The 17,301-nt window shown below is 36.6% G+C and overlaps 1 protein-coding gene across 1 annotated transcript in view; it reads left to right on the top strand.

The window, feature by feature from the left end:
* The window catches only part of LOC142358612 (protein flightless-1 homolog), a 172,865-nt gene that overhangs the window by 49,732 nt on the left and 105,832 nt on the right, over nt 1–17,301 (top strand). The window contains exons 6-9 of the mRNA XM_075410058.1: nt 13,323–13,439; nt 13,515–13,573; nt 13,636–13,878; nt 16,991–17,204. Of these exons, the coding sequence (XP_075266173.1) occupies nt 13,323–13,439; nt 13,515–13,573; nt 13,636–13,878; nt 16,991–17,204 (633 nt within the window). The remainder of the gene's footprint in view (nt 1–13,322; nt 13,440–13,514; nt 13,574–13,635; nt 13,879–16,990; nt 17,205–17,301) is intronic.

Genomic DNA, 17,301 nt, shown 5'->3' with positions numbered 1-17,301 from the left:
GCTATTTTTTTTGTTCACTTGCAGCAATTTGACGTCAGTTTTCACCGTTTGTTGGGTTATTTTTTCTGTTTTTCCAAAACGTTCTTCCGAATCGACTAGTCTTTTCTAGCCGTAGGTTTTTGTTTATTCAAAGAAAATTGATTTAATGTTAAGGATTGGTCTTTTTCTTGGTCAAGGTTTTTTGCAATCATGACGTCATGCTTACTTCAAATCTGTTTTTTTTTCAAATCTGCAAATTAATTGAATTGTGTCCGTGTTTTTTTCTTGTTTTTGTTCCGCTATGAAGGAATGGTATCGCTAACGAGAATTTATCGGTGTATGTGGTTTCCTATGTTTGTCTCCCGATATTCAAAAATTCCGATTATTACAACGTCATAGGTTTTAAACTACAAATTTTAACCATTTCAATCACATTTTCAGGATGGATTACGCTTTTTTCTGTAAAAAACATGATGCTGTCTCATTGGGATTCTATATGATAAATTGAATAGAAAACTTTTGCGTGTTTTAGGAGCAGCAACATGTTATTTGGTGCAATAATAATAATTTGTGCAACAATAGTTTTTTTGCAGAAGTGAATAATTTTACCAGAACTGATCGCATTCTATTGTATAAGCTGTTATACGCATGGCTTCGAAGTATTAAACAGTTCAATCGCAGTTTATATTTTAACTGAGCGAGCGGATCAATCTAAACAATCTAATAAAACGTCTAATATCAATCTAATAAAACGTTAATCTGTCGAATAGTCAGCATCATTGGTATTATGTAAACAGGCCGGGAGATAATTGCTAAACACAGAAACGAGCTAAGGCCTTAATTTTTTTTCTCGATATTTCGCTTAATCGCTTTATTTGCTTGGTTACAGCATAACGCGTTCGTAACTTCAAAAAAAGGTTTTCAGAGATTAGTTAGTCATAGATGAATGGTTCAAGATGACAAAATACACCAATGACACATACGATTTGGTATGAATTGAAAATAGATGTTAATTTATACAACAATAAGACATAGTCTTTGAGAGTAGTTCTCTTTGTTGGGAGTGGTTCTTCTCTGTTTTTGAATAGCAATATCCATTGAAGCCTACCTTGAATATTGTGGAACACATCACTTACAGTGGTAGATTTCTAACCGACAGTTGGGGTTCTCGTAGATACATAGATACAATTTGGTAATCGCGCTTGTATTCAGAAAATGAAAATCTCAATAAAACAAACGATAGCTAAGAAAGGATTTCTTGAAAATGTTGTATTACTCTTAAGTAAAAACAAGCAGGAAGCCAGATTTTATAACAAGCCTGATTTCTAAACCTACAAGGGAAGACACCATCATCGGGAACTTGATACGAAAAGGATGGAATTAAGTCGTTTTTTGGCACCGGTTAGACCGGCAACAGAGAAAAATTATCAACATTTTCGAAATCTGATGAACAGTAATAAAGAACACTCCTTGAGTTGTAAATTTTATTTGTTTACTTTAAGTTTGTGAACATTTTCATCTTATGGTTAGAATACCAAATTGGTCATGATTATCTCAAATTGCCAATTTGACATGTGGTTTCCTATAAATCCAGTTTTGAGTAGGGAAACAGTAGTTAGAGAGGGTTAGCAGAGCGTTAGCAGAAGTATATATATATATAGCTTTGTAGTAACTTTTACGGTGGGATATTATATAAGGAAGGATAGAGAGGGACATTGGGGACATTTCCTACAATAACTTTGAACATGTCCAGTTATACCTTTCGAGATGAGAGGTCGAGAATAATGGATGAGTCATCAACAAAAATTTTGATCAAACACGTTTTAGAGTCAGGAGGTTTCTATTTATAGCAATAAATTATTTGCCGCTTTCAAGTCGCAGGGTCGTAGTTGGTTACATCCTTCGAAATCCTAAATTATAATTAAAGTTGTTCTCACGCATGACCGGGTCTCTATGGTCATTGTAGGACCCATTGGATGTGGAAAAACTAACCTCGTGTTATACATATTTCCAGGGTTAACATTCTATCCCCGTTTTACAACAGTCTATTAGTTTTATAAAGAGTACCAAGAACTCTTCAGAGATGTACAACGTCAGCATGTCCGCATGTCGAGCTTATTTAATCTTCTGGATTTGAAATAACGAAAAATTTATCAAACTGTTGTTGATTTTTGATGATTCTTGCAAAGAAATGTTGAACGATAAAGAATTTGTCAAAATTAAGATCTGGCTGACATCGAAAACTGCATGTCAGTCATGTTAAACACAATTTGTTTCACCAGATCTAGTGGTCTCGCACAATTGACCTCAGCACAACTCAGTTTGTTCTCCCCAAATCATTACGTGAGATTCAGCAGATAGATTATCATCTTAGGAGACAGTTGAATTGGCTCCAACTGCTTAAAGAAGCATATAAATTGGCGACAGCTGAGTACGGGCATTTGATTGATCTGAATCCAAAAACAGCCCAAGGCTTATGCTTTCATCGAACCTAATTGCACCCGGAGCATTGGTTTTCTACGTTCGCAGGAAGCAGTCATCACACCAATAGCAAATGAAAAGGAAGAACTTGCGTATGCTGAAGCTTTGGTGCGTTAGCAATAACTTGAAATCAAAAACTAAGACAAGTATTCTGACGAGCGATTTGGTTTTCATTTGGTTTTTCGGCGAGTGTGTTATGAACGTGCCGTCGGGCGTGGTGCCTATAAGCTGTTTTCAAGCAGCAAGGGGTCGTATGGTTCAGCTTCTAGCTAAACATTGTCTAAATATTAACGGAAACTTGTCAATTGAAGAATTCGTGTTGATTCCGCGCTCTATTTTTATACAGTAGGAATTTCAGGTCTCACAAATTTTCAAGAAACCAGAAATTCAAAATGCAGCCAAACAAATGTCTTTCCTGCAAAGAAACTCAAGACCACAAACAGCATCAGCTGCAATACAATTCAGTTCAGAACAGCGACCTGATAACGTAACAACTGCTGATAAAGAAAACTAATTAATAACATCAGCAGCAAGGTTCTGTATGATATCGATTTTCTGTAAGACGAAAAGTTCCAAAAAGGGACGAAAATTTAAGAAGCAATTGAGGAGTCTCGAATAACTTCCTTCGAAAACATAGGCAACCTATTTTTTGAAGACACAACTTTTGGCAACCACATTTCTGTACAGCAGACCTCAAGGCCAGCAGATGTACCTTATCATATACTCTTCTAAACTCCCACACAATTTACCTCTAACACTTACGCAAAAAAATTCCTCGGACTACCTGAATCACAAAAGAAGCAAAGCTGGAAATTGGATCTGCGGACCAGAACGAGAACATTGCTGTCAAAAGAGCAGAAACAGACTGCTAGCGTTGATGAGGAAGGCTTTGCAAACGGGGAAGAATTCAAACCTCCATCAAATGAAGCGAAGCATCATTTGAAAGCCTCGAAAGTGTTACGAAAGAAAGAAATTAAAAAGTTCTTGCAAACAAAAAACTCTACATAAAAAAATATGTTCTGTTGACATTGCCTATATGGACTAGTTGGCCAAATACAACAATGGACTTAAATATTTTCTAGCCGCCGTCATCGTTTTATCATGATACCTACGTGTACAATCAATGAAATGTTTATATGCAGCAGACTGTGAAGCCTTTAGAAAGATGATCGCAAAAAAACAACCAAGTGGGGACACATGAGGGCTATGAATTCAAAGGCGAATTCAAAACTTTCTGTGACAATAAAATTCATTGAAATACAATGGAAAACGAAACCAAGTCGGCATTTGCAGAACGGAAGATTCGGTCGCTCAAAACATTATTTACCGTTTTTTGGAGAAAAAGTGGTCATGGTCTTACTTAACAGAAATCCCTAAATTTGTATATTTTTGATTAACAGTTGAGAGAACTGTGTTACTACTAAATTAGCACCTAATAATTTTTCTATAAAGCTCGAACGTTCTTGGATTTCACTGGCACTTTACTCGCCAAATTTCAAATCAAGTGACTTTGCTCAAATCGCCAGACCAAATGAAACATTTTGAAAAAGTTACACAAAATTACACGAACGAAGTTTTTGGAATAACAAAACCTGACATTGTCAGTCAGCCCACCTACAACCGGGTGATTGCAAACAACGAAAAGCTATTGGCAAACTTCTAGGAAACTGAAAATGTCAACGTACACACTCAATGAAAAACAGCCTGACTCTTACATCCAGCAATCATTTTACATTAGACTTAATATCAAACGGGTCAATGAAATTTTTCCAGAAAACACAATGGCATCGTTTCGAAATCAACTATCTCGGCTGGTAAAGCTATACGGACAGTAGAAATTCGCTTTAACGTCTATATCCTTCCCATCAAATATGGACAATGTCAACTCAGCAGAAATCATTGTTGTTATCGACTCAGGTTCTCGTTTTGATGCTTCACACCATAGAGGTAATATTTATTTTGAAAAGGCTCCATTAGGGCTTTTTCCTTGTAGAGCAAATATATCTCATAAAAATGACAGTCCGAATCTAACCCAAAAAGTCTAGTGGTCTCTTAAAAGCTGGTGGTCGATCTGTCAATCTTATTTCTTTAGTTGTTTCAATTCATGGTAGGCCACAAGCGTCTATCGTGGGTATTTTCCGGCAATCTGTTGACTATATTTTTTTGTTCACGTGCAGCAATTTGACGTCAGTTTTCACCGTTCGTTGGGTTATTTTTTTCTGTTTTTCCCAAACGTTCTTCCGAATCGACTAGTCTTTTCTAGCCGTAGGTTTTTGTTCTAGTCAAAGAAAATTGATTGATTTGTTGTTAAGGATTGGTTTTTATTTCCTGGTCAACGTTTTTTGCAATCATATGAGGTCATGCTTACTTCAAACCTGCTTTTTTTCAAATCTGAAATTTAATTGAATTGTGTGCGAGTTTCTTGTTCTTGTTCCGTGATTAAGGAATGATATTGCTAACGAGAATTGATCGGTGTATGTGGACCCCTATGTCTGTCTTCCGACATTCAAAAATGCCGAATATTACAACGTCATAGGTTTTAAAATACATATTATAACCATTTCAATCACATTTTAAGGATTACGCTTTTTTTGGGAAAGATATGATGCTGTCTCGTAGATACATAGATAAAATTTGGTAATCGCGCTTGTATTCAGAAAATGAAAATCTCAATAAAACAAACGATAGCTAAGAAAGGATTAGTTGAAAATGTTGATTTACTCTTTAAGTAAAAACAAGCAGGAAGCCAGATTTTATAACAAGCCTGATTTCTAAACCTACAAGGGAAGACACCCTCATCGGGAACTTGATACGAAAAGGATGGAGTTAAGTCGTTTTTTGGCACCGGTTAGACCGGCAACAGAGAAAAATTATCAACATTTTTGAATTCTGATTAACAGTAATAAAAAACAATCCTTGAGTTGTAAATTTTGTTTGTCTCACTTTAAATTTGTGAACATTTTCATCTTATGGTTAGAATACCAAGTTGGTCATGATTATCTCAAAATTCCGACGTCAAGTCAGTACGTGACATTCTGCAGATAGAATATCTTAGGAGACATTTCAATTGGCTCCAACTGCTTAAAGAAGCATATGAATTGGCGACAACTTAGTTGTACGGGCATTTAATTGATCTGAAACCGAAAACAACACAAGGCTTGCGCTTTCATCGAACTTCATTGCACCCGAAGCATTGGTGTTCGACATTTGTTCGCAGGAAGCAGTCATCACACCAATAGCAAATGAAAAGGAAAAACTTGGTATGTTGAAGCTTTGGTGCGTTAGCAATAACTCGAAATCAAAAACTAAGATAAATATTCTGACGAGCGATTTGGTGTCCATTTGGTTTTTCAGCTGGTGTTCTTTGAACGTGCTCTCCGGCGTGGTGCCTAAAAAGATGAAAATAGAAAAATTCGAGACTGAGCTACGACAGTTATCTAACAAAGAATTCAGCGCAGAGTGGAGAAGTAAGCTTTTCCCAAACAGCAAGAGGTCTCTGGCTAAACATTGTCTACAATATTTACAGGAAAATGTCAATTAAAGAATTCGTGATGATTCCGCGCCGTATGGTAATACAGTAGTAATGACAGGTCTCACCAGAAACCAGTGATTCAGAATTCAGCCTAGCAAATGTCACTCCTGCAAAGAGACTCAAATCCACGAACACCATCAGCGACAATACAATTCAGTTCAGAACAGCGACCTGATAACGTAACAACTGCTGATAAAGAAAACTAATCGATGATAATCATCTGCAGCAAAGTTCTGTATGATATCGCTTTTCTGCAAGACGAATAGTTCCAAAAAGCAACAAAGATTTTAGAAACAATTAACGATTCTTAAATAACTTCCATTGACAACAAAGGCAACCTAATTTTCTGAATAAACTGAGGTTTCGGCATTCAAATTTCTGTACGCATTACAGCAGACCTCAAAGCCAGCAGATGTACGTTATCATATATTCTACTAAACTCCCACACAATTTACCTCTAACACTTACGCAAAAAAATTCCTCGGACTACCTGAATCACAAAAGAAGCAAAGCTGGAAAATGGATCTGCGGACCAGAACGAGAACATTGCTGTCAAAAGAGCAGAAACAGACTGCTAGCGTTGATGAGGAAGGCTTTGCAAACGGGGAAGAATTCAAACCTCCATCAAATTAAGCGAAGCATCATTTGAAAGCGTCGAAAATGTTACGAAAGAAAGAAATTAAAAAGTTCTTGCAAACAAAAAACTCTACATAAAAAAATATGTTCTGTTGACATTGCCTATATGGACTAGTTGGCCAAACACAACAATGGACTTAAATATTTTCTAGCCGCCGTCATCGTTTTGTCATGATACCTACGTGTACTATCAATGAAATGTTTATATGCAGCAGACTGTGAAGCCTTTAGAAAGATGATCGCAAAAAAAACAACCATGTGTGGACACATGAGGGCTATGAATTCAAAGGCAAAAAATTCCTGAGACTTCCTGAAGCACAAAAGAAACAGAAGCTGGAAAACTAAACTGAAGCTGGATCTACAGACAAGAGAGAAAACACTGCTGTCAAAAGAGCAGAAGAATCAGACTGCTAGCGTTGATGAGGAAGGCTTTGTAAACGCGGAAGAATTCAAACCACCGTCAAACTAGAAAAGTTTTTCGGATGAAAAAGCCAAACAAAATCTATACATCTAGCGAAGCATCATTTGGAAGCGTCGCCAATCTGCAAAAAGAGTGCATTAGAAAAGGAAAAAAATAAAAAGTTCTTGCAAACAAAAAACTCTTGTACCAAAAATCAACAATTCAAAAAGTTTTCCACGACTAAAAGTTATTGCTCACAGTTTTAACGAAATATGGTCTTTTGAGGTTTCCTATATGGACAAGTTGGCCAAACGCTGCAATGGAGTTTAGTATTTTCTAGTCGCCTTCATCGTTTTATCGTGGTACCTACTTGTGCAATCAGTGAAATGTTTATATGCTGCAGACTATGTCGAAGCCTTTTGAAAGATGGTTGCGAAAAAACAACCAATTGTGGACAGATTAGGGATCTGAATTCAAAGGCGAATACAAAATTTTCTGCGACGAGACGCAAATTCATTTAAACACAACTGAAAACGATACCACGTCGGCATTTGCAGAGCAAAACATTTGACGTTATAAACAAAATTAAACGAACGAAGTTTTCTGAATAGAAAAACCTGCCATTGTCAGTCCGCCCACTTAAAACCGTGTGATTGCGCACAACAAAAAGATACTGGGAAAACTCTACGAGCGTGGAATTGCCAAAGTAGACGTTAAACAAACAGCATTACTCTTGCATCCAGCAATCAATTTACATTAGAATTAATATCAAACGCTCCAATAATTTTTTTTCCAGAAAACCCAGTGGCATCGTTTTGAAATCAACTATCTCTTTTCTCAGGACATTACAGGCAGAGGTAGTGGTTTTGGAGCATTGGCTGCTGGCATTGGACGAGTGGCCTTAACCTTGAGAAGACGCATTTTTTGGCCGGCGGCGAAGAGCATTGGCGGAGATCTACGTGTGCAAGGAGCTCCAGCAAAAAGAAGAGCGCGAGAGGGATTAAAAAATACAGTAGCAAAAACTGTAAAATAAACAAGTAGAAGGATCACTTCAAACAGTCGACGTATCGTCAGACGACATAAATCCAGTGGAACTATAGCTTACACGAACCGACCTTCAATTAATACTGCCATTTCATCAAAAACCAAGCTGAAAGGAAGTCGATCAGATCAGATTTTTCAGGAGTCATAAATGCGCGCTAACATACGTTTTCACATCTGAGACAACACAGTTCATTAGACATGAGAAATCTCCACTGCTTTTTACATTTGACCTAGCTTTCTGGCAGGAAAACTGGCCTCCTGTATTCCCCTATTGGATCTCCACTGGAATTTAAAATTGTTGGAGACAAACAATTTCATAGACTTAGAAAATTTATCTTGAGGTGACCTGCCGTATTGTGCAAAGCAATGGGCACTTTTTACTGTATACCGCTGGAGGTGCTAGTTCAAGTGAGACACCTTTTTGATAATACTTTACAATCTTCATTCGCTGATTGCAGAGTGACAGCTAACGGCATCAAAATTTCATCGGCTAGTGGGCACTACGAGCACGAGTGCTTCATGATATTGATTTTTCTCGGTTCAGAAGCAAAAAGAACATGGCTTATATGTACAGGATGCGAATACAAATCTGATCCTACAGCAATTCCAAACGCTACTTTTGCCTAACGTGAGGTACTTGTTGCCTTGGGAGAATTGTTCAACAGTTTACATTGATTCTGCGGGAAACGTTTCCGAAAATGCTCCTCCTATGAGCTAATTGAAGCTGAGATATTCAAATTGATACAGCAATGAAAACACTTGAAACGTAAATTCAACGATGTCTATGCTGCGGACAACTTTCCTCTGGTAACTCAAATACTCTTCAAGTGTTTGCATTGATGTATCAATTTGAATATCTTATCTTCCGTTAGCTCATAGGAAGAGCGTTTTTGCAAACGTTTCTCGCAGAATTGATGTAAACTATTGAAAATTGTTCTCCCAAGCTGCACCAAGCGTGACTTCGGCTGATAATGATGAGTTTGTTAACTCGGGATGAATGAAGTTATGTGTGGCTTCTTGGGTCAGATCAAACACCGTTATGTAGTGGGGAAATAGTTCAATGATATACTGTGGCCATTTTCATCGAAATCCAGGGCTCCCTTTGAATTGAAATATAGCCTGTTATCATCTCTAGTCGACATCGGCGTACTAGCAGTTGCAAATCCGTTGCGGCAATTAAAACCTCATTCTGAGCAAATTTTTGATATGAAAACGGATTTTCAATGATTCCAATGAAAACGGAGCTTGCAGACCTCGCAAAGAAAAGACAGAATTGTTTCCTTGAAGTTATCTTGTTTTTAGCTTTGTTGTCCAGCTGTCGCGAGAGTGCTTTTGAAATGACCTCGTTGTATCGATACTTGGCTGGGGTTTTCAATTGCCCCCACTTCAGTATCCGATGCTGTCATTTTGCGGAAAAACTGTCATTTTAGTTTCGTCGATTTTCACTTTATAATGGTTTGCACCCTCTTCAATCATCATAACAAAGTCTTCCTGTGATCTTCGAAGAGATTCGCAGTGTGACACCATTTATTAGGTACTTCACACGATTGTGATTCTAGATTACTTGAACAAATAAAATGAGTTTCCTTTTAACTGATTAGTAAACTTCACGAGAAAGTTTCATCACCGAAAGCAGAACTTCTCTGATGGCTTTTTGCTTTCCTTTCTATTAATCAGTTGAGAAACGCGAAGTATCGATTAGGTAAGCTGCAGATTGACTTAGTATGGATGAAAAAGTTTTTGAACCCCCTATACCCCTTTTGAGAAATGCTATTTTGAGAAAGTATCGATTAGGTAGGCTACAGGTGCACCAGGTAGGAATGATTAAGTTTTTTACCCGCTATAACGCCTTTGAAACGCTAAGTATCGATTAGGTAGGCTACAGGGGGACCAGGAATGAATAAGTTTTTTTACCCACTATAACCCTTTAGAAACTCTAAGCATCGAGTAGGTGGGCTACAGGGGGACCAGGTATGAATGGAATTAGTTTTCTGAATAACAGTCACGCTAAATAAACAACCCAATACAAACCGCCCTTAGCAATAGCCAGGCATAAAAGGGGACATTATTTGCACAAGCGAAGAACAAAATCGGAACGATTTTTCAACGGGTCGATTGGACAAAAACCGGAAAACATTTTTTTGTACCCCTAATCGATTTTTTCACCTCCTCAATTATGCACCATGGGGGGGAGGGGGGGCATTTGCACTTTTGACCGAAAAGTTTTTGGACAAGTGAACTTTCGGTCAAAAAGTGCAAATGTCTCCCTGTATTATCAGTAAGACGCGTGTATATGCTACTACCAAATCACAAATATGAGTTCCCCGTTTTGAATCAGTTTAAGCCACTAGCTCGTTTTATTTGGTGTGGTGGGAAACAGTACGACGAAATATTAACCTAGTGTTACGCTACGCTGCCTGACATCTGCGAAACCATATTTTGATATAAAATTTTGCCTACTAAATTTTGTCAACCGAGTGTGTCAATCTACTTGATGGTTATTTGAGAGTAGCTAGTAAAAGCAGCATTAAGGTATTGGATTCTTAAGGTGCCCTGCCAGCTATTTTATTAAAGCTGCGAAGCTGTAAGCTGAGCGGAGCTATTTTGCGGTGCTCTTGGTTTTTTACAATTCAAAGAATTTGAATTGTATTGGGGCGCTGTCTTTTTACGACTCGAAGAGGAGTATTGTAGAAGTCCTTTTTTTAAAATCAATTTTATTGGAGTGAGTTGTGAAGCGGGAAATGAAACGCGTGAAAAAATTTAGAGTGATTTTGTTGCTGAACAAAATGAAGAATAGAGCGAAAAGAGTGATTTTTTGTTCATATCGCTGTTTTCTAGAGAGCGAGAAATTGAGGTGTGAAAATAATATTCTGTAAGCGCGTTATGTTCTGTAAGTAAATTTTTGTTAACGTGCAGCATTTTTTTCAATTTTTTTGGTAAAGAGGTTTGGGTATGATTTTCTTTTATTTTTAGGCGGGTTTTGGTAGTGGTTTGAAGGTTTCCGGAAATTTATATGAATTTTATCCTAATTCGGTGGTTTTTCATGTATTTTGCTGATTTTTGGGCGAATTTTTGCGATTTTTAGTTATTTTTTGTTTTACTTCCTTAAATGAGCATTGAAAAGACCCCTATTACTTGAGCAATTTTTAATTTACAAGTGGCTACAGTTTTGTGGATATAGAGAATTTTTTGTTGAGAAATATGACGAAAAATTGGAACTATTTTTCTTAATTTTTTGCAGTTTTTCGTGTTGTTTCTGGTCTTTAGACCAATTTCATAGCCTATTATGGCTTGCCTTTTGTTGTCCGAGCATTTGGATACCCTATTGGCTGAAAAGAATTTTCTTTGGATTTAAGTGCTTTTAATATTAAAAAATTTATTAACTTATTCCAGTTTTTTAGTCAAAGTTGCTTGTAGGAGCTTATTTTTCATGATTTGGCTAAAAGTGGTTTTAATAGTTACTAGTTGTGTTGATGAAGTGGTTTTGGCAGAGATAGTTATTTCGGGGTCTCAAGTTTTGACAAAATTCGATCAGATTTTTTATCATATTTTAATGGACTTGTTTTTTGTATTACGGTTTTGTTTTAAGATAATCCTAAATTAGTGGAGGCAGGTTTTGTCTGATGAGTAGTTGGATGGCATTTAAGTGGATTTGCACTTCGAGTCGTTTCCTGAATTCTTCCGGCTATGTTTTTTTAAAGATCTGTTCACACATTTTCATGATTTTTGAAGTCAAATTGGAGTAGTAATTTTGGTCACACCGAAACAGGAAATGGAGGGAAGCAGCGAGTGGTTTTGCGGCATGATTTTTTTTCTTTCTAATTATTTTAAAGTAGAGTGAGAAATTCTTGTTTGAACAAAAATTCGCTTTCGCTAGTTTTTTTTTCACATGCGGAGATTTCACTTTGATTTTTACCGTTTTTTCGATTTTTGTGACGGGATTTTTTTTTCCAAATGGTTTTACCAATCCATTCGTAATTCATTATTGGCCTAGTTTTTCTTGTGAGAATCAGATTGACCTTTCTCGCTAGTTGTTTTTTGTTCTCTCTAGCGGCATTTTGACATTAATTTTCTTTTTTTTTGTTATCTGATTTTTTAGAAGTGGTTTTCCCAATTCACACAGTCCGTTCTAGGTCTAGTTTTTTGTTTAGTCAATGTAAATTGTTTGAATTGTACGGCAAGACTTGTCCGGCTATGTTTTTTTGTGTCGTCGTCTGACGCTCTTTTTTCGTTTTACATTTAATCACACAGCAAAGCTGAAAGTCAAATTTTCTGAATGACTTCTTCCTCTCACTAACGGCATTTGCGCGCGTGACGTCATTTCTCTCTCCCTTTAGCAAAAGTTTTTAAGTTATTTGCGTGATTAGATTTTGATCATGCGTGACTTACCTAATTCAATAAAATGACTTGCATTTTAAAACTTAAGTTTAATTTGAGTTTGTTTAAGGTCAAAGGAACTCATTTGTGCAGTAAAGGTCCCTAATAAGAGGCTTCTGCGGAATGAGTTTTAACAAGCTTTAATAATTTATCGGTGAATTTTTTTTACCTCCATATGTTCAATGTTTTTTGAGCGGCGTCGATTTTTTTTCAATTTTGATCTGTATCTGTTTCTATCTCTTTTATATGGCACGCAGGTCTATTCTTTCGCAGCTATTCCAGCAATATGCCGGTTATGTTTAAAAGCACTCATATATACTTTTTTAATGAATTGATTTATTTTAATAGCTGCGAAGCTGTAAGCTGAGCGTAGCTATATTGCGGTGCTCTTGGTTTTTTTTTGTTTCGTCGTCTGACGCTCTACGTTTTACATTTGTTCACACAGCAAAGCTGAAAAAGTCAAATTTTCTGAATGACTTCTTCCTCTCACTAACGGCATTTGCGCGCGTGACGTCATTTCTCACTCGCTTTAGCGAAAGTTTTTAGTTTATTTGCGTGATTAGGTTTTGATCATACGTGACTTACCTCACTCAATAAAATGACTTTTACACTTTAAAACTTAGGTTTAATTTGAATTTGTTTAAGGTCAAAGGAACTCATATGTGCAGTAAAGGTCCCTAATAAGGGTCTTCTGCGGAATGAATTTTAACAAGCTTTATTGATTTATCGCTGAATGTTTTTCAGCCTAGTTTTTTGAGCGGCGTCGATTTTTTTTTTTTCAATTTAGATCTGTATCTGTTTCTATCTCTATTTTATGGCATGCAGGTCTATTCTTTCGCAGCTATTCCGGCAATCTGCCGGCTATGTTTTTAGATTTGGATCTTAGCGAGAATTCGCTCCCATCCGTCCCCAGATCCCTGTTCGAGTGCGGATCACTGAAGCGGCTGAACTTGAGTGACAACTGCATCGCTGAATTGCCAGAGTCATTTGGTATGATAGATAGATTTATACTAAATGCAGGAGCCACGGACTGCTCTAGTGGGACTGAAAATTGACTGTTTTTAGATGTTCTGATCCACTTAGAGACGCTCTGTATTTCGAGGAACGAACTCAAGAAGATTCCCGTACGTGATTTCTTCAGAATTTGTCAATCTCGACTTACTGTTGTATTTTTTTCATTTTTAAGAGTGGATTTGGCAAGCTGTTGAATCTGCGCAGCCTCTATATGGATTGTAATCAGCTGACTTTGGATGGACTTCTCAACTGCAATCTGAGTAAAATGAGCAATCTTGAAGTATTTTCGGCTGCATTCAACCTCCTCGAGTCCATTCCTGAAGCTCTCTGTCGATGTACGAGGCTGGGCAAACTCAATATTATGCACAATAAACTGGTCAACTTACCCGAGTCGATCCATTTTCTCAACTTGCAGGTCAGTTTGATTCGGCTAAATGTTTTGCCTATGGAGGTGGAGTCGTTGGAAAAAAGAGCAGTAGTTCATCTTAGTGACTTGGTTTATTAATAGCCGCACAGCGATAGCTGGGGCTATTATTGGCCTTCTCTTGGTTTTTTATAATTCAAAGAATTTGAATTGTATTGAAGCGCTGTCTTTTTTTTACGACTCGAAGAGGAGTATTGGAGAAGTCCTTTTTTTAAATCAATTTTATTGGAGTGATTTTTGGAGCGGGAAATGAAACGCGTGAAAAAATTTGGAGTGATTTTGGTGCTGAACAAAAGTGAAGAGCGGAGCGAAAAGAGAGTGGTTTTTGTTCATACCGCTGTTTTTGAGAGAGCGAAAAATTGATGTGTGAAAAAATTTTCTCTAAGCGAGCTAAATTTTTATTTGTTCACGTGCAGCCTTTTAAAGGCAGTTTTTTGCAACTTTTCATGGTTATGAGGTCTGATTATGATATTGTTTTAGTTTTAGGCTTGTTTTGATAGGAATTGACGGTTTCAAGTAGTTAATTTGAGTTAAATGCTAATTTGGAGGTTTTTTGATCAGTTTTGATAATTTTTAGACGAAATTTAATGATTTTTGCCTGTTTTTTGTTTTAATGCTTCAAGTGGGATTTGAATAGAAGCTTGTCACTTAAGGAATATTCAGATGCCAATTGGCTAAAATTTTCTGGGTGTAAATCATTTTTTTCTTAGGAAAATTGACAGAAAAAATTTAGAAATTTTAAACCATTTTTCTTTTTTTGCAGTTTTTGTTTTTTTGAAGTCTTAGACAAGTTTCTTAGCCTATTATGACTTGCCCATTGTTTTTCGAGATTTTCATTGCTCTAATTGCAAATGAACTTTATTCGGTTTTATGTTTCCTTGTACTATAAAAAAGTCATTAATTTTTCTAGTTTTTTTTTCAATTTGTTTTTGGTTTTTGAATGCCGTTTCTATTCTTCCTTAATTTTTTATGGCATTTGTGGAGGTTCAGGGTTCACAACAGTTGTTCTAGTTGTTTAGTCATAAGTATGACCAATTTTCTCCGAGTCGTTTCCGGAATTCTTGCTATGTTTTTAAGATCTGTTCACACATTTTCATTTTTGAAGTCAAATCGGAGTGGTGATTTTGGTCACGCCGAAACAGGAAGTGGAGCGAAAAAGCGAGTGGTTTTGCGGCGTGAGTTTTTTTCTCTCTAATTTCAAAGTAGACTGAGAAATTTCGCATTCTCGCTAGTGGTTTTTTGTTCACATGCGGCAATTTCACTTTTGTTTTTAATGTTTTTTCTATTTTTTGGATCGGATTTTTTCTAAATAGTTTTCCCAATCCATTCAAAGTTCATTACAGGTCTAGTTTTTTGTTTGGTAAACGTAAATTCTTTGAATTGTACGTCAGGACATGTCCTGCTATGTTTTTAGAATTCAAAGAATTTGAATTGTATTGGGGCGCTGTCTTTTTTTTTTTAAGATCTGTTCACAATCTGTTCACACATTTTCATGATTTTTGAAGTCGAATTGGAGTAGTGATTTTGAACACGCCGAAACAGGAAATGGAGCGAAAAAGCGAGCGGTTTTGCGGCGTGAATTTTTTTTCGCTCTAATTTTAAAGTAGAGTGAGAAAACGTTGTTTGAACAAAAATTCCGTTTCTCGGTAGTGGTTTTTTGTTCACATGCGGCAATTTCACTCTGATTTTTACTGTTTTTTCGATTTTTTGGATTGGATTTTTTTCTAAATGGTTTTCCCAATCCATTCACAGCTCATTCTAGGCCTAGTTTTTTATTTGAATTAAATTTTCATTTCTCGCTGGGGGTTTTTCTGTTCACATGCGGCATTTTGATATTGATTTTCTGTTTTTTTTCTTATTTTTTTGATCTCATTTTTTATAAAAATGGTTTTCTGAATTCACTCATAAACCATTCTATGTCTAGTTTTCCTGTTTAATGAATGAAAATTCTTTGAATTGTACGTCAGGACTTGTCCTGCTATGTTTTTTTATTTCGTCGTCGCGATTTTTGTTGCGACCATATGACGTCACAACCACTTCAAATCTGCTTTTTGTTCATTCGTTCATGCAATTTCAACTGAAGTACGTGTGTGACGTCATTTTTTGCTCTTAGTGGAGCGAGTTTTTTTGTTCATTCGTGTGATTAAAGTTTTGGTCACACTTGACTTACCTCACTCTCAAAAATGACTTCCTCACTTTGAAGTTGATATTTATTTACTTTAATTCAAAGATATAAGGTCAAATGGGTGTTTGTCACTCTAAATGAAGGTTATTTGAGAGCAGCTAATAGAGGCAGCAAAAACTTGTACATATTTTTAATCAAAATATAACATATCAGCCTTCAAATGAAAAGACGAATTTTTTTTGATTGACTCAATCCATTTCAATCCAATTAATGCGTGGGAACGCAAACATGCTAATTACCCGTTTCGCTTAAATAATGACAATGGATGCTTGTACCTGATTATTGCAGAGTTCTCTCAATAAATGACTTGTGTAAACCGATTAGAATTTTGAGTTTCTATTCTTACCTGACCAACGTGTGGAGAATAGAAACATATATTTCATATCTGGAAAACGGAAATGAGCTGTTGAAAATTGATTTATTAATTTGGTGATCTGCTGTTTTATAAACCTAGTCATGGTAACCAAGTTAATTCAATAGTTTCTTTCTGTAAAAAATTTTTTGGTCTATCTTTTTTTACTGTTTTTTTGGGACTGCAGATCTACAAAGCTATTGCGGCTATTTTCTGGCAATCTGCTAGCTATGTTCGGAGATACTTGCGTGAAAATAGAGAGCTACTATCAATGTTTTTTTAATCATAAATAAATAAAAGGATATGAAATATGAGCTATCAACTCTTTTTGTCCGGGGTTGACTTTATGTCCATATGTGATGTGATGTAAGTTATTCTTGTCGAATGTGATATGTCATTCTCTGAATTTACATTTTAAAGATCAGCGGATGAAGCCAATGTCTTTACTACTGGTTGCTGTTGGTGAAAGTGACTAGTTTGAAAGAAGAATTAAATGAATTCTGGCTGTTGTTGAGCTTTGATAGTCTCTCAACTGTAATTTATGGCGACCTTGGTGCTGGTTCTAGGATCTGAATGTGAATGAGAACCCAAATTTGGTGATGCCTCCGAAACATAGTGGACTAAGTGAAGTGGAGGCAAAAGCGGCGCTCTTCTACAACATTGATTTCTCAGTGGAACACCAATTGGCAAAGGCAAGACAAGAGCAGAAGTCGGAGAGACTCCTCAGCCACTCCTCATCAATCGACAGCGTCAGTGGTAGTGGATCTCTGCCAAGACCAAGTGAGGCCCCTGTCCTTTTTTGCATAGTAAACCACTAAACAATTGAAGCATTTTACGGGGGAAACTTTAGCATGCTGCTTCTCGTAAAATTCAAATC

Source organism: Convolutriloba macropyga, chromosome 2 (assembly GCF_964194025.1).
Source record: "Convolutriloba macropyga chromosome 2, txConMacr16.3, whole genome shotgun sequence".
NCBI classification, from domain to species: domain Eukaryota; kingdom Metazoa; phylum Xenacoelomorpha; order Acoela; family Convolutidae; genus Convolutriloba; species Convolutriloba macropyga.
This window is presented reverse-complemented; position numbering and strand designations above follow the sequence as displayed.